The 27,437-nt window shown below is 37.2% G+C and overlaps 1 protein-coding gene across 10 annotated transcripts in view; it reads left to right on the top strand.

The window, feature by feature from the left end:
* LOC135172594 (dystrophin, isoforms A/C/F/G/H-like) overlaps positions 1–27,437 on the top strand; it is a 184,493-nt gene that overhangs the window by 31,449 nt on the left and 125,607 nt on the right. For all 10 annotated transcript variants that reach the window (XM_064138745.1, XM_064138739.1, XM_064138742.1 and 7 more), the window contains 2 exons: positions 20,438–20,601; positions 22,416–22,514. In XM_064138745.1, coding sequence (XP_063994815.1) covers positions 20,438–20,601; positions 22,416–22,514 — 263 coding nt within the window. The remainder of the gene's footprint in view (positions 1–20,437; positions 20,602–22,415; positions 22,515–27,437) is intronic.

Here is a 27,437-nt window from a genome sequence, read left to right as displayed (position 1 = left end):
TATATTCATTCATTGATCTGCTACTAAAATTCCTTCTTGGCTCTCTGTCTCTCTTTGCCATTCCATGTGCTAACAGCCCATTTCTTAATTTTTTTTCCGCGTATATGAGAGAGATAGATATGATCATTCATTCTCAGCGCCATTATCGGGTTTATAGAACTGTCAGAGTCGGGTGTTTCCTGAATTTTTATTAAGTAATTACACGGTTTGTGAAACATTAATCAGACAAAAGTGGAACTTTCCTCTTTCCAGTGGATAATCTTTGAAATTGTACAGTTGTTCCCACATTACGAACGATATTTCTAATTTAAGAAAGTTACCATCTCCGTATCTTCCCAAATAGATAAAATGACGCTGATATTTATACAGTCTCTTTTCTTGAAAGAAGCTATTTCAAATCGATAAAAGACCTCGAGACTAATTTTCTCACCGTCGATATTTCCGTTTTCAGTAAAAACTCGTAAAGTTTTCATACAGTAGAGAGCACCAAGAGGGATAAAAAAAAATCTTGAAGAAGGTGAAAGAAAAAATATTGAAATCGTTTGCTGAAGTTTTTCTTCTCATCTCTCCAGCTAAAGCCGTACTCAATTCACGTGGTAGGGGATATTTATCGGAAAATATCCAAGCTCAACGGGTCTCTCTGCTATGTTATTCTCGTGGTTTAATGAAGCCCTGATGGGTATTCTCCCAGTTATTGAATATTTCAGGGTGATAAATTGTTGATTTACTCAGCATCCACGAATAATTGAAAAAATTTTTACACAAATGAAATGATTGAATTTTGTGGCTATGGACTTTGATCCAGCAATTTTAAAGAGAATGATTGAGGATAATAGAGCGTGGATAATTTGAAATCTCTGTTCTTCTTGGGAGATGTATTGTAGATCGAAACTGCCTGGCAGCATTCCACCAACTCGACCCTATTCACCACAGAACTTGAAGGAAATACAATAAAAGGGGCAAGTGGGGAGTGGAAAAATTATGTCATTCAAATTATAAGTAGGTCAGGAGGCCTTTTATGGTGAATTTAGGTGAAGAATAGTTGTGGAATGATTGGACTAAAATTCATGATTTTCGTTGATCTAAACAACAAATCCTGGTTCTGAAATTTCTTGTCATTGAGGTGGATCTAATATGTGATTAATAAGTGCGAAAATGTTTCTCTCTAACAATGAATTTTCTACTGAATTCAGAGATTCATTGAATTCACTATCGCTTCAGGGTGCACAGCTAACGCTACCTCAACTTTGCTAACCGATATTCGATGGAACCGAATGGGCCCTGACCTATAAATAAAAATGTACTTATTAACAATTACTTCAACATGTTCTAAAAATATATTCGGATTCTTTAGGCCGAAAAGTAGTTATTCTGATACATAAAATCGTACTTTTTCCATCTGCAAAATGCAACATTTCAATTTGGGAACTACATTTTCTATAAAAAGTATTGAAAATTGCCGTCACAATTCTATAATAGTACACGAAGAAGTACTGAAATGCAGACACCGGTCTTGGGAGCTTGATTTTTTTTTCTTTGAGTAGATTACATGACTGATGAAATTTTCCCGGTATATTTAATCAAATTCTTAAACTGATTGGGTCACCTCAAGTTTTCCTACAACTTTCGCTCAATGAAAAATAACCACCGAGTCCTCGTGCAACGCTAATGGTTCATTAACTGCCTTTATACCCCCTTTAATAACACCAAGGCGCAAAAGTTGTAGCGCCAAAACCGTTGGGCGAACGAGCGTAATTGACGGCAAGGAGAATTAATTACTCAAAGTTGGATTCACCAGTACGTAATGGAGGGCCTCTTGCCTACCGGAAATGAACGATATCCTATTAACCCCGAGGGAGATATCCCTATCCAGACTCATTGACCGAACATTGTCCGTTCATCTTCCTCTATAATTCATTGCGAATTGGACGTTAATTTTAATGTTAAAAAATGTGGAAAAAAAAAAAACTTAATTTCCCGGTAGAATTCAATTTAACTAGGACGAATTCATTGAATACATTTTGGTTAAATTGAAAATGCATTACGCCATTGATGAATTCAATTAAAAGTAGAGAACAAAATTACGTTTGGGAGGTGATTAATTATCTACAGTTTGCTGTGGAACATTGGCGATACTCGTAATAGAAAAAATCAAGTGGATAATTACATATCTCGGATCGTGAAATGATCGTGTCTGCCAATGAAAGAGTAATTTATTTTTAAAAAATTGGATTTTTTTGCGCATTCTTTTTTTGTATCTAAAGGAGTATTGAATAGTTGACGAAGGAAATGGGGAATGGGTTATTGGATCAATAATTTATTCATCACTTGAGACAAAACTAATCGGTTTTTAAATCCTTATCTATTCTTTGAAATATAAATTTATTTATCATCTCCCTGATGAACCAATGCTTAACATTTTTTTGTGTCAATCAGACAATTGGAAATTTAGATTCTTCAACTACGCAACGATAATCCAATGAAAATACTCTCTCTAAGTTTCTTTTGCACTTCCTTATGAGGAAGCCACGATAAGAATTCCGGAATTTTCTTGAAGCTTTACTGCAAATTTGAATATTGATTGTTTGCTTAGTAAAATTATGAATTTTTCAAAACTTATGTGATCAAGGATACAAACACATCGTTTATTATTGAATGTTGTCAAAGGAAAACCCACTTGTTATTTCTTTCATTTTATTTACAACACATCATTTTTTTCGCAATTATTTTTATTCAAAAAGACTATTTGTACAGTTATGGAATACGTAGGCGAAAACTAATTGGAACAACATTGACGAAAAAAAATCTTCTATTCATCTACTTTTTGAAATATAAAATTGTTTGTCGTGCGTCTGGTGAACCAATGGATAAAAAAAAAAACAGTTTTTATCACATCAAACAGAATTCGAAATTCTCTCACATCTCCCTAGTGCACATGTTATCCTCGATTTTTCAGTTGTTTATCAAAGGCCTCCATCTGCGTACAGCAAACTTGAAACGAGAAAACACTCTCACCAAGTTTTTCACCAACCTCTCACCAGAAACCATCTTTGATTCAACTAAAAATGAGTTTGCGTTGGAAAAGACGTCTGATACTTTGAAAATTCACATCACAAACGGCATTACTAACATAGTTGTAAATGGCAGTTTGCACTTTGACTGGAAGTCAGTCTGCGGTGTTACTTGGTGGCTTCCATTGCCAGAAGGGAATGCTGGTGACATTGACCGTTGAGTGAGGGTGAACATGAGTATGGGGGAGAGAATGTGGGTGGGTTGGTAAAGTGGGCGGGGAGAGAGAAACGAGGGGATGAGAAAAGTGGAGGATGATTGTTAGAGTCATATCATTCCCCCAGAAAGTTGGGGAATCTGTTTGCCATTGTGACCCTAAAAACAGACAACTTTGAGGCTTTAGTTTTGTGTTATTTGACGTCCTAAAATGTAAATTATTGCAATCAAATGGAAAATCACTTTTTTATCTGGCTGATCATACCGAAACAATTTGATTAAATTTTCCGGATTTTTCATTCATTCCTTGTCTGGAATTCTCCATCAAATCATGAATTATTGATTGCAAAATTCTCTGAAATTGTCAGTATTAAATTTTTAACAATGTACGACCATGATATTGGTAAGAGCCCCTCGTGTATTTTCTCGGTGGAAAAAAACTATATTTCTTGAATAGAACAGTTCACATAAAACTCAGTCGTTCTATCCCACTTGTCTTTCAACAATAAACAAACATAGTATCCGTTTATTCATTTCCTGCAAGCGAGAATCACAACTCCCGGGAGATTTTTTCTCATAAAAGCCGTCAAATGTTAGGGAGGAAATGAAATGAACTTAGATTGTCTGAGAAACATCAAAAGATGATGGGAAATTTTCGAAAGTCGGTAGTTTAGGGGAACCGGTATTATCTGGAGCGAGAAGGCGCGTGGTGACGGCGCCTGCGCCACAGATATCCTGGTCTAAACTGCGGCCGGGTTGCCGCGAGGGATGATGACGAGGGGATGTGACGCAGTCTACCCCAGACAAGCACGGGGTACATTTGGGAGGATAAAAAAAAAGGGATTCAAGGGGAATATCCCGAGGCATTGCCACAGTAAACAGGGAAAACGTGTCCTTTCTCTGAGGGAAAAAAAAAATACTATAGATTTTACAAAGTTTGTAGTCTTTGGATAAATTTATTATTTTTTCTTCGAATTACTCGATAAACCCCAGTGATTAATTGTGGCCTTAATTGAGTGATTGAGTGGAAATATTCACCTGTGATTTGATTTTGAAAATTCCGGATACATGAGCACGAGATGAAATATTTTTTGTAAGTGGCAACTTGTTTATTCTTGGGTTTAAACTTTCCGTTCTGATTAGGGTTTCATTAGTAATGTTATGGTGAAGATACCTTATAATTTGAGTGGATTAAAAAATGTCTAATGAGCAGTAGCAGCATGTCATTTTTGTCAGCCGAAATTCATAAGAATGTTAAATGAATCAAAATCACTAATTGAATTGAATTGGAGTCAACATTATTAATACTTTATAATTCATTGCTTTAGGCAATGATTTAGTAGAATAATTTTGTATTAAAATATCGGGGGTTTGTGAAAAGTTCTTCAGATGGACATAAATTATTGTTTCACTCGGAACTTACTGGGATACAGTAGCTCATTATACACCCCTAAAAACCTCAAATTCAGTACCTCTTTTGCCCAAGGGAAATTGCTTGTGAATGGGTTATTGAAGTTGAGCAGATCCCTCAATTTTGAAAATGAACCACATACGACTGGTGTTATTGTATGTCTCGGAATGTAGCAGATTTCAAGCTTCGGTCAAGAGCTCACGTGCGCCCGAAGCTCATCTCGCCGACCTTCAGCTCTTCCTTGATTTATGTATTTCCATTTTGTTTCCAGTTACGACCTCATGAATAATTTACATCCATGGAACTCGGAAATTCATCTTAAAAATATTTTTGTTTCCTTTGTAAATCGGATGAAGGGTTTATAGAAATTGCGGTTGGGGTCAATTATGAATAGTTTAAATTCTGAGTTATTAAATTCAAAATTACTTCAACTCATGACAAAGTGAATTATGTTTCGGGGGTTGACGATCGCGAATGTACAATTTAAATTGATCACTTTGAATATTAATAGTCCGGTGGGTTAATCGGAAATAAATGTCAATATTCTGGATACTGATGGATAATTCGTTCATTGAACATTCCAATGAAACGACACTTAACACCCTATTCTAACACCTCTCTCAAATTAATTACACCTCCACCGATTATTCCGATTTCTCCGTGAGAATTCGTTTGGCGTTCGTTCACAAAGACTGAACGCGTGAATTTACTGTTCCGGTGCTCTGTACTTCAGTGCTTGGAAATCCGTTTAGCCATGATTCGATGCTTTGCATAAGCCAGCCGTGCATTTGGGCTTCTACACTAGGCAGGGGGTGTTTTCTTTCTGCTTCTCTTCATTTCAATATTCATTGAAAAATTCAATTGATGGAAAAATAATATTCGTTGGTTTTTATTGAATAGCAATCTTACTTTTAGGAGATACGAACATCAGTTTCAAAGTTAAATTCTTGTGCCGGACAGTTATCTTTCAATTTGAAATTTTTTTAAATCGATTGATGTGGAAAACAGCAATGAAACGTTGAATTCCATTTTTTTTAACGGCGAGAAGAGGGGAATTCTACAATTTACATGAATTTCTCAGCGAAAATTACTATTCATTATCAAAGGCCTTACCCTTGAACATTCCGGGAATTCCTTTACAATTCGTAGAAATTTAGGGAATTTTGCAGAAGTGCCCGAAAAACTAAAAATAATTTTCTAATTCAAAGGGTTTTCATAGGATAAATTAGTGCTCATTGTTCGCTATTTCTTTAAAAAAAAATCAATTTTTGAACTGTGTAAAATACACGTTTAATGGAGCGGAAGAGCTTAAGCTGAAAGTACTTTAATCATATCAAAGTTGGCCAGCGTTTAGATATGTAAAAATTGAACATAACACTGTGCACGTGGCCATATTATCCCAGAAGTATCAGCCGGAACACCGACTGAGCCAATCCACCGGTTCCCTATCTCTATGTCACAAGGAGGGTTCTTTTATTTTATCTCACATCGTCGCACCAACAGATTCCGGGCGCATCTCGCCGTGTGCACACGCAAAAAAGACATCTAACCGATCGATGAAAGCTCCAACGTTGTAAAATGAACTAAATGACGGACGTCATCTTTATCTTTCTGAAATTCTTGTTCACTCGCATTTATTTGTTTTTATACCAGCATATCCGATGAATATTTATCGTTTTTTATTTTGTTCTACCTTTTATCGCTTCATATTTTGTTATTTTTAAACCGCAGGAATGAAAGTATCGAACACTGCCGTCTGCTTTTTTGCCTCTCTGATTTATTTGATTTGAAACAATAGAATTTTCTCTCTCGGTGTAGGAAAAAAAAAAAAACACCCACTTCCGGTTCATTCAAGGCGCTAACATGTGCAGAGAATGGACTCTTTGGAAAGCACGTGTTGTGGACCTTCGATCGATAAAACCAGAGAGTAACCGGTGATATTTTTCGTTTCAAGTCGAATTTCCCGTACAATTTTCTTTATTTCATTCTTCATTGGACTGTGGAAATTTCCGGTGTGAAATGTAATAGAGGGTCAACATTTTTACTGATCTCTGTTTGCTTTTTATTGGTCTATTTTTGCATGAAAATTTTTGATGCAAAGTATTGGGGTACAAATTAATCTAATTCTCAATATTCAATCAATATTTTTTCCACCTGACGGTTGAGTAAAAATTAATGGTTTCGGTGCAAGCTGCAATAAATTTTCCACTTTCAATCGAAACTTTTATTATGACCTGAGAGTAACTCGGTCCGATCAACATTTTTCCCAGCGAACCATATTCTCTATTCAATGAATTTTGATTTCGTAAATTTTTCCTCCTTTTGATAGTTCATTATTGCGGGAAAAAGGGCTCGATAATCAATATTGAATTATCATGAGTTACTTCACCGATGAACCTTGTAGGCAAACAATTGTTAACTTTAGTCCTCTCATTCAATACCCGAATCGATGTAAACTCATTCGGTGGCTCTAGTCCCTATTTATCCATCCATTTAGTAAATAACATTGGCAATATTGCTTTCATCATTGTGCGTCCCTACTACATTTTCTCCGGCTTCCTTTTTACGCTGGGGTTAGTGGAACCTTGGAACGGAAAATTCGAATCAATATTTCCTGTCCCTGGTGGTGGTGTTTGCTGGGGGATTGGCTCCCCCTCCTCTCTCTCTCTCACCCTCTATCTATCTATCTCTCTCTCCCTCTCTCTCTTCCATTTCCAGTATCATAAATTCGTGGTCTCTGACCATATAAATTCGTCAGATACCATCAATGTGTGTTCATGGATCAGGGCATGTTCAAATCCCAACGTAGAGTGAAAGTAAAAATCACAAATTCTTGGAAAAAGAAGATGTTAAGAGAGAATCGACGTATTCATGATAATTTTGTTGGAATATATTTGGTGTTTGAATAAAAATTCTGAAGGTTATGATACGTATTTAGGGTGAAATTTTACTCCTACAGAGGAACTCGATATTTATCTTATCCTTTACATTAATTATGATGGGGATGTTTCCAATTAAATTAATTTTTGTTCAGAATTTATTAAAAATTTTACTCTTCAAAATTGAAGCTATTTCTAGTAGTTAAAAAATCTAGAGTTCTATATCGTTCAGTATGAACAAAAAAAAAATAATAATGATTGGTTTGAAAAGTGAATTGCAACGAAAATTGACATATTCGTGGTAATTTACTTAAAATAAAAGCCGTTGAAAAAGAATTAAAAGGTTTGTAATGTGATTGGAAAGGGTCCCGGTATTTGATACGGACGAAAGCCTGCGAATCGATTGCCCTCGTCGAGGTCCATTTGCGATTTGCGAGAGCTTCACAAATACCCCCTCGTACTGTCCCGGGTGAGAAAGAAAAGGGGAATTGGACGTGATAGCTAGTGTATTGGGAACAGAATATTAAAAAACCAAAAAGAGAGTAAAGAATATATATATACACAGCGGTGATGAAAAAAAACGAGGAAAACAGTGGGAAATGAACGAATAGAAGAGGCGTACATACCAATTGGGTGTAATTCTGATTAAAGTAACGGTACACAAGAGTGGAAAGAGTCGATCATGTGGGCATATTAAATTTTCAATCATAATTATTGTTAGAGAGGGCTTGAATATTGTGGGTTTTTACGCTGCTATTGATTTGCGTCAAAATTAACCGAAGCGTTTGGCTATTTAATTACTGCCTCATGACGATTATGACTTCAACAAATATTTGTTTCCAGAGTGAGTTTATTTTCTGCATTTGCATCAATGTTCGTGGAGGAAAAACATTGAGGGAATACTTCATGGTATATTTTTTATGACAGTATAAATATTTAATATCAAATCCTGGTAAATTTTGGATTATGTAATTTTGCGGGACTTCAGTGGCATATTATATTTGCAGAAAATTTTCCAAAAGTGGTCGAGAGATTTCAGACGTAATTTCTAAACGCACAAATATCCACAGGTTGAACTAACTGATTAAACATGAAAATTAAAGGGAGGATTTCATTTTAATGAGACGCATCTCCAAATTTTCAGCGAATTCCTTCAACAATTTTTTGATTTTTTATTTTTGTGTCAATTACAAAAGGGCGACTTGATATTGTAGTGACTTTTTCCCTCTTGATGAGTATTTAAGACATTTCAGAAAATTAAACTCAATCGAAGGGTCGTTTTTTCATCCCCCACATTGAAATAACTATTTTCAATGGGATTTATAGTTTTTTTTTTATGAAAAAGTAAAAGAATAGAATCTTGTGATGTTGATAATTACCAGATAAAACATGAATTTGGGATGCTGTCTACGTTGTACTCGAAGGAGACAAAGGGGAGACAATTTTTTGCTCGGGGATGGGCTATGGAATAAATGTGAGCCCTCGCCCCAGGACTAAAACACGACCTGGGCGGCTGCTCTGGCATGCTAATATCGGATTTAGGGAGACATCTATATGACTGTTTTAGCTATAGCCTTGCATCCACCTGACTCCATACCGTCATGCTAATCGGTCCATGCCTAAAAAAAAAGTTTTCATGCCGGAAAAGTTTGCAACACAGCCTAAAGCACAACCATTCGAAGTTTCGTTTTTTTTTTATTTATTTGGACTAGGTGAATGGCAGAATGCACATCTCTGTGGATTCATTTTACATTCAAATATGTCAATTTGAAAATTGGTGGATGGTTTACTCAGGATTCACCAAGATTTTCCACTTGGAGGAATTCGAAGTCCTCGTTTGTCTCGGGGTAAAACGAGGGGAAAAACGTTTTAAGAATGAATGTTTTCACTGGTTTTTTCTCACGTGGGGAGGTGGTCGGGGGATAGTCTTCCCTGAGGGACGGTGGAAAATTCATCGTCGGATAGCATCATGGTGGTGACCTGGTAGACCATGTGAAGGGAAAATGGGCTTGGACGATCGATGATGTCTGATTCATAGGTGGAGGACCAAAGATCGCTCTCAATCTGAGAATTATCTTTGATTTCTTCACCGTGATATCTTTATAGGATTGGATTGTAAGTGATGGCATCGGAAAAATGAGAGAGCATATTAATAAATTGAATAAAAAAAATCTCTAGAAATGTCTGGAGTGAAATTTAAAAATTTGGTACATTGCAGTAGAGCTGCTTCACATTCATAAGTGTGAACATTTTACAACGATTGAATTGCTCAATGATAGCCTCCGGTGGGGGAAACATTTTTCATATGAAAATCTAAAACATGAAAATATGGAATTTCGGTTCTAATTTGAACAATAGATTTTTTATAAAATAGTTAATTCAAAGAACGTCGACGAAAAAAAAATGTATTTTGATAGTCTGAGGTTGCGAACATTCTTCTCAATTTGAGCAATTTTTTCCTAGGGTTAACATCCATTCTTCCCAACAATTTGTCACTGATAGACCCCAATTCTTCTCGTCCTGTCAAATCATGAGCGGGTCACGGTAGGAAATTGTCCCTTTTGTGTGCATGGACATCCGACGATACACTTGGCTCAGCTATTTCGCATTGCATTCCGTTCTCTTGCGTCTTCTCTTCTTTCGCATGTGGGTCAGATGGCTATGCTTTTTCCTTGATGAATCGTTGTTATGTCTCGTTCCCATTGGAACGATACTACCCTTTGTCAGCCTCACTTGTATCAAGTAGCTTGTACACTGTCATTCCGTTGTGGGATATGCAAAACGATGAGGACTTTTCAATACTCATCTTCATTCATATCTCTTCATGCAACGAGAGCTAGAAATAAGATTAGTGGAGGATTTTAAAAAATCTGAAATTGATTTTTTATTTAATTTACATATTTTTCAATAAAATTTTCGGTATATGTTCATTCAATTTTGGCTCAATAACCGCGATACAGAAATTTAATTACTGTACATCGAGTATTCCATATCAATTATTTCTTGATTATTTATTGAAAATTACTAGTTGGATAATTAATATTATGTTTAATTTGTCGGGGGTGCGCGGACAGTCACTCGATTCTCTCAAATTATCCTTTAAACTTTAATCGCATAAAAGTCTCTGGTTAAATTAACGGATAAATTAACAGCAATGTCAATAGAGTCTGCGTTAAAATTTCCAAACTATGCAAATTTTCAGTACTAAATGAATTAACCAATTCCTTTGGATTCCGTTCCTCTAAAGTTTTCTGGAGTGAATGCCCTGTCTCCGTAGGATCTCGGTTCGTTAACGTTCTCTCTCTCCCTCTCTCTTCCTCTCTATCTCACCCTTTCTACCGTTTCTCCGTACATGACAAATTGGTAGACCAGAGAAGGACAGTAACTACCTCGTAACTAAAAAATATCCTCGTTAATATTGCAAGGAGATGAGAATTTTCTTTGATGAGAAGTTGTTCAGCTCGAGTCTTTTGATCTAATTTTCACGTTATTTGGGACAAGTTTTATTACATCCTGGTAAAAAAAAAATAAAGCAATGATTACATCTGACTGCACTCGCGCAACGAATACTCAACACCAAAAAACGTGATGAATGCTGCAAAATTGTTTGTCATTTAAAATACGGGCGACCTATTCATTTAGGAAGAAAAATTTTATAAGTTTATAATTTACAAATTCATAAGATCGCAGGCTTCAAGTAAAGACAAGGAAAAAATTCAGTGTCGGCAGTGGATTGAGGGAAAACAATTTTAATTTCTTGGGTAGATAGCTAATCATTTCTTGAGAGTGACATGGAATTTAATTTACACAGAAAGAATTTTTTTGATAAAAATTTGATCTCTAGAGGGGAAAACCTGACGATCAAGTGCTTCTTAGGTCGAGTCTATTAACAAAATTAGACTTGGGAGGCTAATTTTTCTGATAAAATTAATCTTCCTCCCTCGATTCACCCCTTGGAGGTCCAATTGTTACCTAAAATTTCATTCTGTGTCGACGAAGAGTCAAAGCTATACATATGTGAATATTATCCAATTTTCCTTAAACTCCGGTAAAACCATAAAACATTAAAAATTTAACTCAAAGATTTTCGCAAGTGCGACTGAATAATCGTCTCATAAACCAAAAGAAGCGAAAACCCGATGTTTGAATGAATTATCCAGCGATTCTCAGGGCGATGCGAGTACTCACTGAAATATAAATTCTAGTCCGTCGGGACGTAAGAGGGGTAGCATATAGGATGTTGGTTCCCGTGTGGGCGCGTGCCGGTATCGTCAAGCAAAGCCGTGACGGAAAACCTCACGAGCTTTTTCCACCCCTCACCACCACTATCTGAGAACAAAGGGGACATGGGGGTGGAAGGGAGAGACAGAGAGAGAGAGAAACAGAGGACTGAGTTATTTGTCAGTAGAAAAGAGTAGAGGGAAATGAATTCAGTGGGGATGTGAACGCGTTAGAGTGACCCTTCACTAGACCAAGCAAACAGGTACATCTTCAGAATCAATATTTGCTCGATACACAGCTTCCATGGTGCTTGGAATCCATGTACCGTTGGCCATTCTTCATCTCACTCCAGAAAGCGTCCACGTTAGCGTCATATCCGTCTCTGCATACGGAATTACCTCCGTTGTGTTCTCCCGTAATGCCCAGACCATGAGCACATATGTGGCAACATCCTATCAGCCGGAAAACAAGAGGAAAAAAGGGAGAGACGGGAAAACGACCGGAACTTCATCTTCGACATTCTGGTTTTTTTTTCTTCGTTTTTTTTTTTTTGCCTCGAGACATTTACGACCGTGAGGTCCTCTGTTCTGGCTGAGACAGTTCCTGTTACGATGATCACATTTTTATGAGCTACTTCGAGGTACCGATAGCACTGAGCTTGTTGCTGCAGTACCTGGGTGGTTGAGATAACAACACCCTTGGCTTTAAACATGCAAATTATTTCCCTTTTTGCTACTTTTGTTTTTTTTTTTCGTGGTTTGCCGGGTTATTTATCTGGGATTGATAGTGAAGATTGAGGAATCATTGGGGGGAGGACGCTTAGTTGAATAGATTTATTTTCTTTGTGATGATGGATTGAAAATAAATATTGATACTGAATATATCATTTATTTTTCATTTTATTCATTAGATTTTTTCACATAAATTATTTTGTTGAGGTATTCCATTGAACTTAGTCGATTTGAAGTTTCTTAATTTTTCGAAACTCCTGAAGGGAGTTGTAAAATTTATTTAAAAAATGACTAAATGTCCACTGAGGCCCTTCTATTTGGTCTTGAATCAGTACTGAGTTATACGATAACTCATTGAAATTCATTTAAAATTCATTGTTTTTTTTCACCGTTTGGACAATTCTCTTGTCTCAGAAAATTTCTATTTGGAAATTTTTCTGTCAATGACTAAAAATCACGTGTTGAAACAACTATACTGATGATACCGAAGACTATATTGGATTAATTTATGACAGTAATACCAGTGGATAAACATGACATGATATCGGTGATAAAAAAAACTCAACAACTGAGAGTAACGGATACCAAGTAACATTTCCAGTCGATTAATTACAGACACTCGAGATTGCTAAGACAAGATAGGAGTGCTTTTCTCCTGTTACAGACAGAAAATCTTTGTTACCCGTGCGATAGTCAATTCACTCGATTGTTATCTCGTCGACGAGCTTTTCTCCCTCAATCCCCTTTCGCTCTGGATTTCGGAATAATAGAGAGGAAGAGAGAGAAAGATAGAGAGTGACTAGAGAAGTTATAAAAACTAAATGATTCTTTCGGAATCGTTTTATTTGCATCATTATATTGTTTTCACTGATGAATAAGGGAAAAGCCCTGGATTCAGGGTTTATTGTTTCACGGCTGGCATTGTAGGGTGAAACAAGGGAGCTCTGCCAGTTTACGTCAGACCAGTGGGAAAACGGGGTCACTAGACGCGCTGTTACGAGCTTAACGTCAATGGATAATTGCCTCAAAACTTTTGACGAATTTGTCGTTGCTGGAAATTTGACGTGTTCCATTTTATATTCACCCACTTCCCTCAGTCGATGTTGCGTGATATAGAATATAATTACCCCTGTTCGTTAACGTGCTGTTTAGAGTATTCAACGACTGGGGCACATGGGAATGGTTCGGTGGACAGTGGAATTGTTAAATGAATCAACGGAGGTGGGCTTATGACGTGCTATTTTACAATGATACGATTGGCCTTCCATCTTTCATTCATTCTCTAATTGCTGGTACTGTGAACATTCCCGGTGGTTCGCACCAGTCAATGCAATTTTAGGGATTGAACATCACGGGGCAGAGTTATTTATTATCCCACGAAAATGTCCGATAGATTGTTATATACAGTTAAAAATAATTGAATTTCAATTCCATTTCCTTCCAGAATCGTATTTACCATCACTTTCGTGGCAATAATTAATCAACAATTCATCAACATTCATTTTTTGTCCCAAGAGTGTGAATCTTTTTTTTATCACCTCGTAAAAACGTTTTCACAGATCTAGTGAATAAACTAAATTCTATTCTCATTAAATTTTTGTATCGTGGGATTCGAGAATTAAGAAACTTCTCAACAACGAAAATTTCTTCTCGATACAAATAAGAAAAGAATTATTAGACCAAGTTCAGTAGAAGTTTCCTCCATTTTCTGTTCTTCTTTTTTTAACTGAAAAATTCAGGGTAAGTCTGACAGACTTCCTAAAGCCTCCGGCAGTACCTCCATCATAACGAGTTATTCCGAGAGATTTCACCAGCTAACTGATGCGTGACGTGGCTTTGATCAAATGCTTGATCCTTCGGGTCTCATCTTCGTAATTATTTTTTCACTATTAGATATCACTTTATCCTGGTTTACACGTTTACCTGAACCACTGAGAAAATCATATTACTTTTTGATTCAATTATTTATGGATGGGCGGGGGGAGGGGGAGGGAATTAAGGGAGTCTTTTCTCCATGACTTTTATAACGAAGTCTGGGAGCCATTGTTTCAATGGTACTGGTAAGGTGACACTGCTGGCAACCGGCATTTACGATCTTATTGGATCATTACGGTGAGACAAGGAAATTGGATGTGCCTCGGTATCGTTTTATTATTCTTTCTCAGTTCGTCGATACTCGTTTCCCGACTATTAGAATGTTCATGGTGTATGTTGAGGCTTTGATGAATATATCGAGAACGGTCTATTTTAGGATTTTGGATTTTACATAGCATTACATTTGAAATTTCGAAAGGATATCAATGAATGATTAATTTTGGGGGAATTTATGGAGATAGTGTAATCGTCAAAGGGATTGGTGAATGTTTCGGGTTCACACAGGGGCAGGATAGTTAAATAATTATTAGCTATGAGATTTTTTTTTATTCTTTTGCACACGAATTGATAAATTTATGCCGCTGACCAGAGAATATATCAAAAATTTTATTGTTCGAACGAAAATTGTGGAGCGAAATTTAATTCATATGAATTTCATTCACAAGGGACAGTTGATGAGAATCTTCTATCATGTCAAAGATAATCATCCAGATGTTCAATTTTCAATGACGTCGTTTATGGTTATTAGGGGAACGTGTGGGGGATTTTCAGAGAATAGTCTTTAATTTTCAAGAGCCTATCCTCGATATTTCATTGGAATTCACCCACTGAGGTAGAGGACATAATTTCATCGACGATATTTTATCAGTATTCCTTGAATGGAAGGAATTACACGAAGAAAATGAATGGGTAGGGGCTGTACTAGAAAGCGAAATGTACGTTTACTTCTGGTGTAGCCGGCGTTAGTGAGACAGCCATCGCCACTGACTGTACTACTGTTGAATTATGCATGTGACGTCATAGGAGAAACGTATTTCCAGGGGAATGTCTATTTTGGTTTGGGAATGGTGTAGTACACATTCCGGCTGTGTGGGTATTATTATTTAAAGGTGATAATGGGGTGGAATCCTGTGTTGAAGGAATATTTCGAGATATTTCAAATGCCATTGGCGGTTCATATACAATTTATTTTGAGAATTTTAATCATCAAATTGTGAAAAAATTATGAATGACTAGCATTATAAACATTATATTTTACAACTTATCTATTTCCTCTTAAATATTCCTCCTCCTCCTCCCCCCCAGGCGTTCCTTTCTTTAAAAATAAGGATTATTTATGGAAATAATTGAAATATGAATGAATTCATTTTGAGAAAATATTTTTAGAAGTGAAAAGTTTTGGACTTTATTAATTATTTATAGATAATTGTTGAAGCCTTGATATTAGACTATTTTAGGATCGTCAACATTAAAAATCTCGCGAAATAACAATTTTTTTTGTGAAAGATTAATTTTATTTTCTGAATTACATCTGTCGGAAAAGAATTGATAAAAATTCTTCTATCTCGTGGCTCGATAATGTTGTCATTGTCTCATATTCAATTTCACGCCTGTCAATTTCAATACAATAATTCTCTTTAGATTAGATTTCATCGATCCTTATCGCTTGATGAGTTTCACCCAAAGGATGATATTCTCTCCGTCTCCACAGGATGGTAATCATATATCTCCCGCGTAACTAATTAAATCCCGGAAATAATCACTCCATTATTAATTACTGGATCCTTTATTAAAAGGATGTATATTCTCTCTCGGTAGGGATCTCTTGGGAGTTCTTGCCTTTGAAAAAATTGAAATGTATGATAGAACAAAACCTGTTTAATACTTCTTTTTTATTTTGAAAATAATGAAAAATTAAATAACGCTCCAACTCGTCGAAGAAATCTTCATCGTGATTTCAAGTTTCAGACTAAATTCAAGATTCCCATTGCGTATTTACACGATTTTCATTTTGGATTTACTATTCACAACGGAACATGCTAAATTATTAAATCACTTCAATAAATAGATTAATATTTTTTTCGTTTAACTTCTTCGAGTTTGAAGATTTTTTACACTAATTCCCCGACAGTTCGATGGAATTTTTTATTCCCACCTTGAGTTCTCTCAATGTTGGAATTAATTATGAACATTTACTCCGAAAAGAAAATATATGAATAACTTTTGAATTTTACGGCTCCTTTGTTGAGAATGCACTCGGTAAAACTGCACTCGGGATGTCTCGTGTAAAATCTCGATTTGCTGCATCATTCGAAAAATATAATGAGACTCGCTACACGAGGTTTATTCAGGAAGAGTTTTTTGGCTTTAGTTGTAACGATCTCTCTTCCTACTGAGTTTAAAAGTCACGCGACATTGAAGACAGTTTACCAACGTCCAATGTGAACATTATCCTTTAGATTCCTCTCTCATCTCTTCCCCTCCCCCAAGTTCAGTAATATTTAAATGGGTTTTGGTGTTTGCGAATGACTTTCGTATGAGCCTCACGTTTCATCGTCAACCTTATTTTTACATCGTCTATCTCATTTATAATTTTTTTATCCAGTTCTTTTATTTTTTGGTCTCGTTTGAGTCATTCAACTTTTATCTGCTAGACTAGATACCACAAATCATTCGAGTCGAAGGCATTGTCGCAGAGCTGATAAACATGGTTTCTTCTTCTTCACAGAGCCCATCCTATTCATGTGGAATAAAAGCATTGGGAGGAATTACGTAGGAACGATTTTATGTGATTAAGAGGATTTCTTGATTTATTTCTTCTCGATAAATTCATTCGTGACGACGATTCATGGAAAAATCGAATTTTCCATTCAAGAATGCTGCACTTTATTCTCACTCACGGAATTCCCTTCACGATTAAATGTCCTCCAGTACATTTTGTCATAACAGTTGTTATTGTTTTTTATTAAATCAAAGCTGTCCCACCAAATAAACCACTTTTCTGGGTAATCATTTTATTATATCGAGAATAAGTAGATCTATTATTCAACTCCATGTTTGTCTAGGCCATTTCATTCCACGTATTTAGGGGGAAAATGACATTTCCTCCTGTCAGATTCAGTGATTACTGTAATAATGTCATAAAAAAATCCCCAAACAAGTTGATATTCTCCCCAAATATTGTCACCAAATATTATACATCATTCACCGAGATTACAATCGTGACTTATCCCCGTAGAAAATATATATTTTTCCAAAAAATTGGTGACCTCTTCGTGAGGTGAGTGTGGGGGTAAGCTCTGGGGTTTTAACACGCCACTAACTCCGTCTGAATTACTTAGACTCTTATTAAACCGCTTCTCAACCGCTCGTAAATTTTCCAAACTGCCGTTGTTAAAGTCACTGGAGCGTCTTACACCACGTCCAAGATGCAGGAATGAGAGTATCCTGGTGACTATATCCTCAGATCAACATTCTTTTGCTTTTCTATATCTAGAGACTGACAGGAAAACAATCAGGCAAACTTGAACGAGCAATAAATATTAAAGCAATTACATATTAAAGAAGTGCTCTTTCAACTGAAGATATTCAATTTCGAATTTTCCTATTCTATTTTTAATTATTTCTTTCTTCTATCAACTCTCTTTCAAGTTTCCTTCATCTCGCCTGTCTTCACTCGAAAAGAGATTGACTTCTATGTTTCATTTAAATCCCCGTCCAGTCTGTTCCAGAAAATAATTCGCAAGATAGGGAGTAAGGAAACCCCACTGAATAACCCAGAAACTCTGGCATAAAAAAAAAAATTTGCGAGAAGGTATTCAACTTCTGGGATATTATTTCGATACTCCTGGAGGAAAATTCATGAAAAATCTGAGGCGGAAAATCTACCCGAGACGGTTCGCCAGGGTCTATCATTATTATTTTTTTTTCCCTTCGTGTCAGTGGATGTTGAGGCACAATCTATCATTCTCATGCCTCAGCATTCTCCAGTTTTTCGCTTGCAGTCTATCGTAGATTCTCGACCTTTCGCATTCGTTTTATCTGTCACATCACTTATCCCCCCAAACGGACCATGGACGTTGGGCCCTCCGTCTCACTCTATTGCTCTCGCACTCTCATCCCCACAACGGATCCCAGTCTACTCCCAACTTCATTTGTATCGTTTTTTAGTACCTCGTTATTTTCCAGTTTGTCTTAGTCAATGTATTTAGCAAACTTGTAGAAAGGAAGCTTCAAGTGAGATTCACTGCTAACATTTTTTCACTCAAAATTCCCAATAAATTGCCTGTTTTTTTTTTCACGGATTTTATATTATAAGCGTTAAAAATAATAAATTTATAAACAGTTGGTTTATGAAGGGAAAAAGGAGTCAGCTAGCAGGGGGTGTTTTTAGTTTCGCCTTTCAAGGATCCTCTGATCCTCTACGTAGGTGGAAACTTTCTCTTTCTAGACCGGTAATTAATTGTGGGCAGTATTGGTCATCGATACGGTGCTAAACCCCCATTCAAATCTTCATACGCATCACTCTTGTCAGACAAAGATGGATGGCTGGAAAATCAATGACATTATACTCGGAAAATTAGGGATAATTCCTTCGACAATTAGTGTCAATATTAGTGATGATTTGTGATAGTGTCACAGCATGTTCGTGTTACAATCACAGAATTTTACATCTAGACACTTGAAAATTTCCCACAATCTCCGGTATAAGACTTGAAAATATTTATTTTATTTTTAAAGAATTTTTTCATTGAAAATTCCTACTTTCGTGAAAGACTCCCTGAGAACACTATATTTCAGTTTAATTATTCCGGGAAATTCAGTGAAAAATTATGAGGATATACCCTTTACTATACTAACTACCACTACTGTCAGATAGATTACGTAGACATTACGTACCGACCCAGCCCCCAATCACCATCCCTCCCTGTGACGCCTGACACCCCCGACATTCCAAGATATTCCTACAGTTTATTTCCCCTTGAGTACATCGCACTAAAAACCTCCTGCGCGCCTTCCCCGGAAACTCCTGCTACATCCCCTCAACTATACCACATCCCTCCGTCAAGATGTTACACCTGAAACTAATGTATTCACGTTTTGTGAATATATTCTACCGTGATAATATTTTCACACAAACTTCAGGTGAAAATTTCGGGAGAAATTTAGCAAGTTGCACATCAGAAAATTCATCACTCTAGAGTTGATGAATAATTCAACTGTGAATTTGTTTGATGAATGATATGTACCTAGTGTTTACCCCTTCCGTCCCTCTCCCAAATTAACTAATGACTCCAAAAAGCAATATAAACTTTTCGGTGCTTGTGAGTGACATTGCAGTTGAATATTTTGAAATTGTCATAGTTGGGGGGTTGTACTCTGAGGGGATGCCAGCCGGTTCAACGTGTTCTCCCCTTCGGACGACAGCTGTTGCTTCGATAATTGCAAACTTTCCCCCAGGATAAAGACAAAGTATTCTTTCTTTTTTTGTTTTTTTTTTTCTTCACAAGTTGTTCCCTAATTTGAGAGATCCTTTGTGTCGCCCTGTTTCGTCACCGTCCACGCCTGTTATTTCTCCAAAAATCCTCCGACTATGGAGATTTTACGCATTTGCTGACCTAGTCTGTTTTTAATATGAGAAACGAGCACACACTTGACTGCCCCAGTCAGCAAATGCCAGGCCGTTATGTCTCTCACTGGGTTTTGTTTACGTTGACGAATGCAGCCAGCTGGGGATAAAAATTAGAGTAGAAAATGGAGATGGAAAAAAAAAATAAGTCAGTGGTGCAAAATAAAAATACAAGGATCTACTTGTTAAAGAGGGAACCAACAACCTCCGGAATTTCGCCAAGACCGTTTTTTTTTTGCTCTAAAGAAGAGGAGAGATTTTTTATTTGAGCATTAAACACTCATTTTTTTAAGCAATTAACTCGGAGTTTTTAGACCACTTGAGGACTGAAAAGTGTAACTGAGAAAAACTAGTCGTGATATTTGAAAGTTTGAGGGAAACTCAGGAGTCTTTTTATTCTCTTTTATGAAGGATAAAATGTTGGTAACGTAATTTTAAAGTAACTTTTCCAATTGTTTTATTGCAGAGACGGAGAGAAATGTTGGAGCGAGCCCGACGGATTTACGGGACCAAGTAGTCACTCCCGTCGTCTCACCAGCCTCGATCCCACCAGCCAATACTAGCCAGGAGACATCAGTGTCGACCTCGGCTTCAACCCTTGTCGCTGGTCTCGACAAATCAGTTCTTCAGGTATTTGCGTTTTTTTTTATCAATGGTGGGTCGGGGATATAACAAGTCAATCTAAAGCCAGTTTTGGTTAAATGATTTATCCCTCTTCATGTTTGTGATAACAATTCTATCAAAATCCCATCAAAATTTGTCTCTAGAATTTGAAAAGTTTCATTTGGTAGGAATGATCGATGAAATTATCAGTAGAGTAGTTTTGCCAACCTCACACTTGATTTGACAAGAGGCATTCTCGTATCTTTTAAATTAATACTGATTCAATCAAATTGCACTCTGTAATTTGACCTCTTCTTTTGAACTATTATCGGAGTTTCTCGGGTTCTTATTCGAATTGAACTTTCCCCTTCAAACTTTTATTTCGTTTCCTTATAAAATTTCCCGAGTCAGGAATGGAAGAAGTGACGTTGAATACTCGAACGGTTTTATTATAAAATTCAATCGGAAGGGAAGCAATCAGGGAATAGTCAGCCAAGTTGCGATTGAATTGCATTAGGGTCTTCAGTTCAATAAATAATAAAATTTGGAGAATATATTGTGCAGAGGGAGGATTATATGGCTGATGATATCGTACAAATTTGCACAGTAACAATAGAGATATTGGTTTTATGGATTTCAAAAGAATCGGCTTTGTTTGGGATATTTAGTGAAACGTATGTTTATTCCAATAAAAAGTGCATTTGAATTCAACTGAATTCTATGAAAAATTCTTCTATTTAGTTCAATGATATTTCTGTTCGATATTAATAGACTGATGCATTAATTTCGGTGAAAACATTTGAATTCGACGAAGTGTATAATTCATTCATGCACGATAAAACTTCTGTTAAAATTATATGAATCATTTGTTTCATTTAAATGGAGAATTCTCACGGTTTAATAAGTTAATACGTGAAAGCTATTCGTGTGATACCAGCGGCAACATCAATGAAAAACAATTTAAATTTTGACAGAAAGTTCCATACCAACTGCTTGCGTAAACCTATTTAGTCAATTCTAGCACATAATTTCTCCAAGTGTTGCAATCTTCTCAATTTGCGAATGAGTTTGTCTCAGTGAAGTATTTTCCAACATTGAAACAAGTCTTCACCGAGAATTCAACGTGTGATGCAGGTGAAACACGGGCTGGAAAAAAAAGAGCCTGTGCAGAAAAAAAAAAAACAAGAAGAGCGATAAAGTACAAAGCATTTGTCGAGGTAAATTCCCCCGAGTGCAATTCACATGGGAATTGTAATAGAAATGCCAGTGTTTTGTCTGTACACTGCTCAAACAGCTTGAGAAAAGGAGTCTGAATCGATTTTACTTTCAAGAAACATAACTCCTGAGTAAGCGAATCCGTGCTATAATTTTACTGTATGTAATTTTGGCCCTACGGATTTTTCAAGTTGATGTTTATGGTGGGATTTAGGGAGTCACGATTACTCCCCAGTAATACCATCTTAATCAAGACGGTATTACAATGTGCAACAGGAATAGTTGGAGGGGTTGAAGAGGTCTTTTCAGTGATAGTATTTGGTATTGGAGATTGTGTAGGAACGGATGTAAAGAGGGTGCGAAAGATTGAGGGAGAATCTCTAACACAGACAACCTGGGGGTAAATATCAGCCTGGACGACGGAGGTTTCATTTCCTGGTACTATGCCAAACTTATCTGTCACGATTTATCGACTCCACTGTACCATCAAACTGTAAATATTCAACGTCACTCCTTTCCTTGTTGACCCGAACTACGACAAGATCGTTGATTAACCCCTTAATTACCCAGTCTCGCTAACTTTCCTATCAAATTATACTCATTATTATACTTCCTGTTTCATGCAGATTCGCGACTGGCTAACTCTAGAAGAGGAGATGCTGCGCCAGCAAAGTGTATCTGTCGGCGATGTCGACGAAATTCTCCAGCTCATTGACAAGCAAAAGGTAAAATCAAAGATATATTTACTAACACACTTTCGTTACCGATAAAATTGCTACCTGGGGGTATACTGGGGGTTGCTTTGCGTCGTCGGTATGTTGAACGTCGGCACAACCGACAGCCAAAGTTATCCACGAAGACTATCGATAATGTCGCTATGCACTAGAACCGGAACTACATAATTGTGAACTTGGACGTTGTTGCTCAGCGCCAATGGGGCAACTCCGGTGAGGTGAAGGAACTTGGGTCGATGGTCAGGAGGACTCTGACATTGACATTGGCATTAAGTGGTCAATGACCGATGCCACGCCTTCCTCAGCGCTACAAGTATTTCTCGTGTGTGTTCATTGTTGTTACTGGAATATGTCCCTAGGGAATTTCCAAGCTTTGCTACTACTTTTTATCAACTAGCAGAGCTACCTCTCATTCACACCCTTTTTTTACTCCTGCAATTCAATGAGTCGGGGGAATTATAGTACAAACGAGTCTATTTCCTGGCGAAATTTCTCTCATTTCCCAGTTGTAATTTTGAATTCGATGCCACATTCAATGACATTCGATTTGTTATTTAATGAAGAGATTTCCTTGTCAGATGTCTTTGATAATAGACTACTTTCTACCTCTGTAACTCTATTCAAAGGGATAGGACGATATTTTTTATGTGACATTTCACTCGACGTCATTATCGACGGTACTGTGTCAACGAAGCGATTACAGGCGGGCAAAGAAGACAGAAAAAAAAGAGGATACAAAAATAATTCCGAGGTGGCGGGATACTGCTGAGGCTATCGATTTCCAATTGAGGAAAAAGATAGAGAGGAAGAGCGAGAGCGAGAAAAGCCCGACGGAAACTCGCGACGCATTCGTGTGCAATTTCTCGATGCCTGTATCCGCAGACTACGAAACCAGGAGACTACTCTATCCTTTTCTCGCCCTTTCAACAGTGACGTATTCGTATTTTGGATATTTTGCATGACGGATCACTGTGTACAAAGTAAACTGATGGTATGTAAATCCATGTCAGCTGTATCACGAGAGCCAAAAGTGGAAAATATTTAGAGTACTTTGTGGATCGATGGTAGTAGTGGAAAGAGTTCCTGTATCAGTGTAGTACTACAGTGTGGAGGGTACTGCAGTGTGGATTTTACTGCAGCGTCTCAATTGACTTTTGAAAGAGAGAGTATTGCTAAATTGGGATACTGTTTCCAATATGTTCATTCCGTCTTTCCGAAAATTCCGAATAATGAGCCTGCAAATGTGTGACGTCAACCCCAGATGCAGTTGAATCTTTAAACAGACTAATGGAAAAAAAATCGATTGTTCTTTGAAGTAATTGAACAGAGAGCTGAAATAGATACCTAAGCAAAATTCAATACCAAAGAGAGTTCGATATTCCTTATGAGGGGATGACGTGGAATTGGATTAATGAAATAAAGTCGTCAAAGTATAGATTTCAAAGGAAACTTGATCATGGATTTTGGAATTTTTGAGGAAAAGAAGAGGAAAATCCCCTAACTTCTCTTCAAAGTCGAATTGAAACAAATCTCCTCGACTTTTATTTCCTGGAAATTTGAACGATCCTATGATAGGACAAAATCTCCAAGTCATATACCTACAATTTTCGAAAATACAACTCTATTCCCTCTCGAATTTTATATTCTTCATGCTTCAAAAATATTGGAGTGAACCCGTTAGCCATGAGATGTGGAAAATTGTTTTTCGTCAAACGTTATTCAGAATCTACACCCAGATATCTATTTTCCACGGATATGTTCACCCAAGTGGCAATATAAACACGTACGATTTACCCACCTACGGTGAATTTTATCACATTACACTGCGCGTGAGCATAAAATTGCTCATTTCTCATGAAAAGCATCGACAATATGCAAACTTACACTCAGGCCAGGTGCAAACAGTGTAAAAAAAAAAAGCCCACCCAATAATCACTCGTACCCAGTGTTTACCAACTTCGATGGAACATTGTTAGAAAATAATGGTGTTAGAAATTTGTAGTTGACAAATGGAATTACTATGTAAATGGAAAATTTCTTGCTTTCCCCCTCAGTAAATTTCTGTACTCGTGTTAGCTAGTGCCATGGGGTGATATTCAAATTTTCCCCACCAGCTGTAATATGAGGTTTGTATGAACGCTTCAGTAGCACGCAAGCAAATCATCATAGTACCCTGTGTATTTCTCCAACAGTTATGTACAGTCAGATGTTAATTGTTGTCGATTCAGTACAGTATCATCGATATCAGCCGTATGTAGATTTCGAAGTAAATACTTCACTGTCATTTCATGTACATCGATGAGCAATATCAAAGTACATCCAGATATCTGTCGGAATTCCTAGATAAACAAATCACAACTACTGCCTTCAACATTCCACTATCCACATACACTCCACAAGAGCTAGTAGAGTGAGTCGTCATTGGTCAGACGGAACATATCATGCTTCAACGGTGCATAACTCCCAAGAGATGAAGAAGTTTAGATCATTCACAGAATTGCGCTCTACCTCACATCATCAATAGCCTTAATTTTTTTTTTTATCACAAATAAAGGTACTTTCGACATCCTCTCTGATTGTGTCAATGAAAACGATCGTCTCAACTGCGTTTGCGCACCGAAGATTCACTGTACAGAGTGGGAATTTCCCCCATCATCGAATTAGATGCGAAAGTAGCGAAGGATGCGAACACACGTCGGATTTATCAAGCTCAACCTTCTGAATGTTATTGCTTACCCAACTGTCTACTTGAACAATTCTCCAAGATCCTCGGTGAACGACAATTCTACAGTATCTCATACAAATATATATATCATTGATGACAGAAAATTACTCAAACTTTGGATATCTGATTCAAACCGACCATTGTTCACAACTTCCACTGAATATCCTGCTCTTCCGCCGTGTGAATTTTCTGGCAACGTCGAGGTTGAATCCCCATGGAATATACAGGCGCGTGGAGAGATGTTTCGGGACTGGCACCCTCTGCGTTTACAGCCTTTGAATGCCACTAGCTATTCTCCTGCCGGTCAGTGTTCTGACGGATTTCATCCGTAATGCACGCACTTTGACGCAGTATTTTGGCTGAAGCGGGTTTAGCTGTAAATCGGCTTTAGTGAACTATATCAGAAGCCTGTACATCCACCATCCGGTTTACTGACTGAATTATCCAGGGTCTTATGCAATTTTCGTTTCCAATTGCACTGATGACCTGATGAATACTTAATCATTGACTATTTAAGACACGATATTTTTTCCTATCACAAGAAAGCCTGGACTATCTATTTTATCCTCACTGTGGAGAAATCAATGCTTCCTTTCTGTGAGTATTTGTGGGTAAACCTATCTCATTGGATTTAAGTGTTAACTGTGGACTATTTACAACAATGGATCCGAACGGAGCACAACCTGGCACCTCGGCAACGCCCCTTTATACCGGCACATTGCAGCTTCGCTTTAGCGTAAGTCAAGAAAGCAGAGGGGGAAGAAAAATGCCAAACGTTGGGGAGCTTTGATGTTCTCTGAAACACTCCTAGGGAGAACTTGTTATTGCACGTTATTGTAACAGAAAAATCTACTGGACAGTCAAAATACTGTTGATATTGTTCTATCGCAATACAAAAAAAAACCTGTGTGAACTTCCTGGTACGATAATTGGAGATGAATTAACACCGGATTAATGTAGGACATCATATGGTTCACTGTAATTTTTTAACACCACTGTTCTATGACAACAGCAGTCTGGAATTCCTGATACACTGATTGGTGTCCCAGGAACACCAATATTTTTTTTTTCTACAGTGATTAGACCAGTCGGGTATCCCCCAAGTTGTTTACTCGGGCTCCATTCCAAACAACGTACAAACATACAGATATTGTACATCGTAATACATACATTGTAATTGCCATGATCATTAAACGCTGAGTTAGCAGTATGTACACAAATGATGTGAAAAAATTGACGATAACTAGGGAGTTTGTCAGGAACTGAGTTGTTATGTATGTGTGTTGGAAGCGCAATACTCTTCAGAGTTTTATTGAATAATGGGTATTGTCTTGGGTCACTCCCTTCAACGTCCTCGTACTTTTCAGTCTTGTGTTTCATCTTACTCTTCAGGGGGAACTCTTGTCACCTGACGTGAACCCCTGGAAGAGGCGCTGTTCTCGAATAATGAACGATATTGCCCCCGTAAGATGCATCACGTCGCTTATGAGCGCATATTTCATAGTTGAAAAAGTTGTTGCCGTACGACCAACTTTCTTGGTCGTTTATCATAGCAAGATTCTCAGAGGTTCGCCTCTCTTCCTCTCTCTGTCCTTTTTATCATCCACAATGAACGGGCTATAAAAATTTTAGTCTACCATGATGTTATTTCGTTTGTGAATTCCACACGGTGGGAACTGAAATGAGAGTCATATCTTTTTTTAGCTCCTTCTTTGCATTTTTATTGCGGGTCGATCGATTTTTCCACCTTTGGAAGTTACAGAAATGGCCAGTTGATGACACAAATAGAGAAAGTAATTGAACAAAAAATAAAACATAAGACGAACTGATAATGTTGAACATTGGGAGCAATTCTGGTGGAGGACTTTGGACAGATTGTCGTGGTATTGACTGCAAGTTGGGTCGTTGTGTCACGTCAGGCCAATTTGTCCTCGTAGAGTTGGCTCTGAAACTAATTACGGGTATGTCTTGTACTCACGACAGCACTATTCCAATGGAAAAGTTTTCCCTTGAAGCTGCAGTGCCCTTTTTCAGACACTTCATTCTGCATAACAAGTGTGTCAGTCGAATCATTTGTCAACTAGTGACGAGGTTTTTCAAGTAGCACGAAAAGATTGTTTTTTTAAGACGAATCATAATGCAAACGTGGTACAATGGGTTGGCCTCTTTAATATAATGGCTTTGGGTGG

This window comes from Diachasmimorpha longicaudata, chromosome 2 (assembly GCF_034640455.1).
Source record: "Diachasmimorpha longicaudata isolate KC_UGA_2023 chromosome 2, iyDiaLong2, whole genome shotgun sequence".
Lineage (NCBI taxonomy): Eukaryota > Metazoa > Arthropoda > Insecta > Hymenoptera > Braconidae > Diachasmimorpha > Diachasmimorpha longicaudata.
Note: the sequence above shows the minus strand (reverse complement) of the source record. Positions and strands in the feature narration are given on the sequence as shown.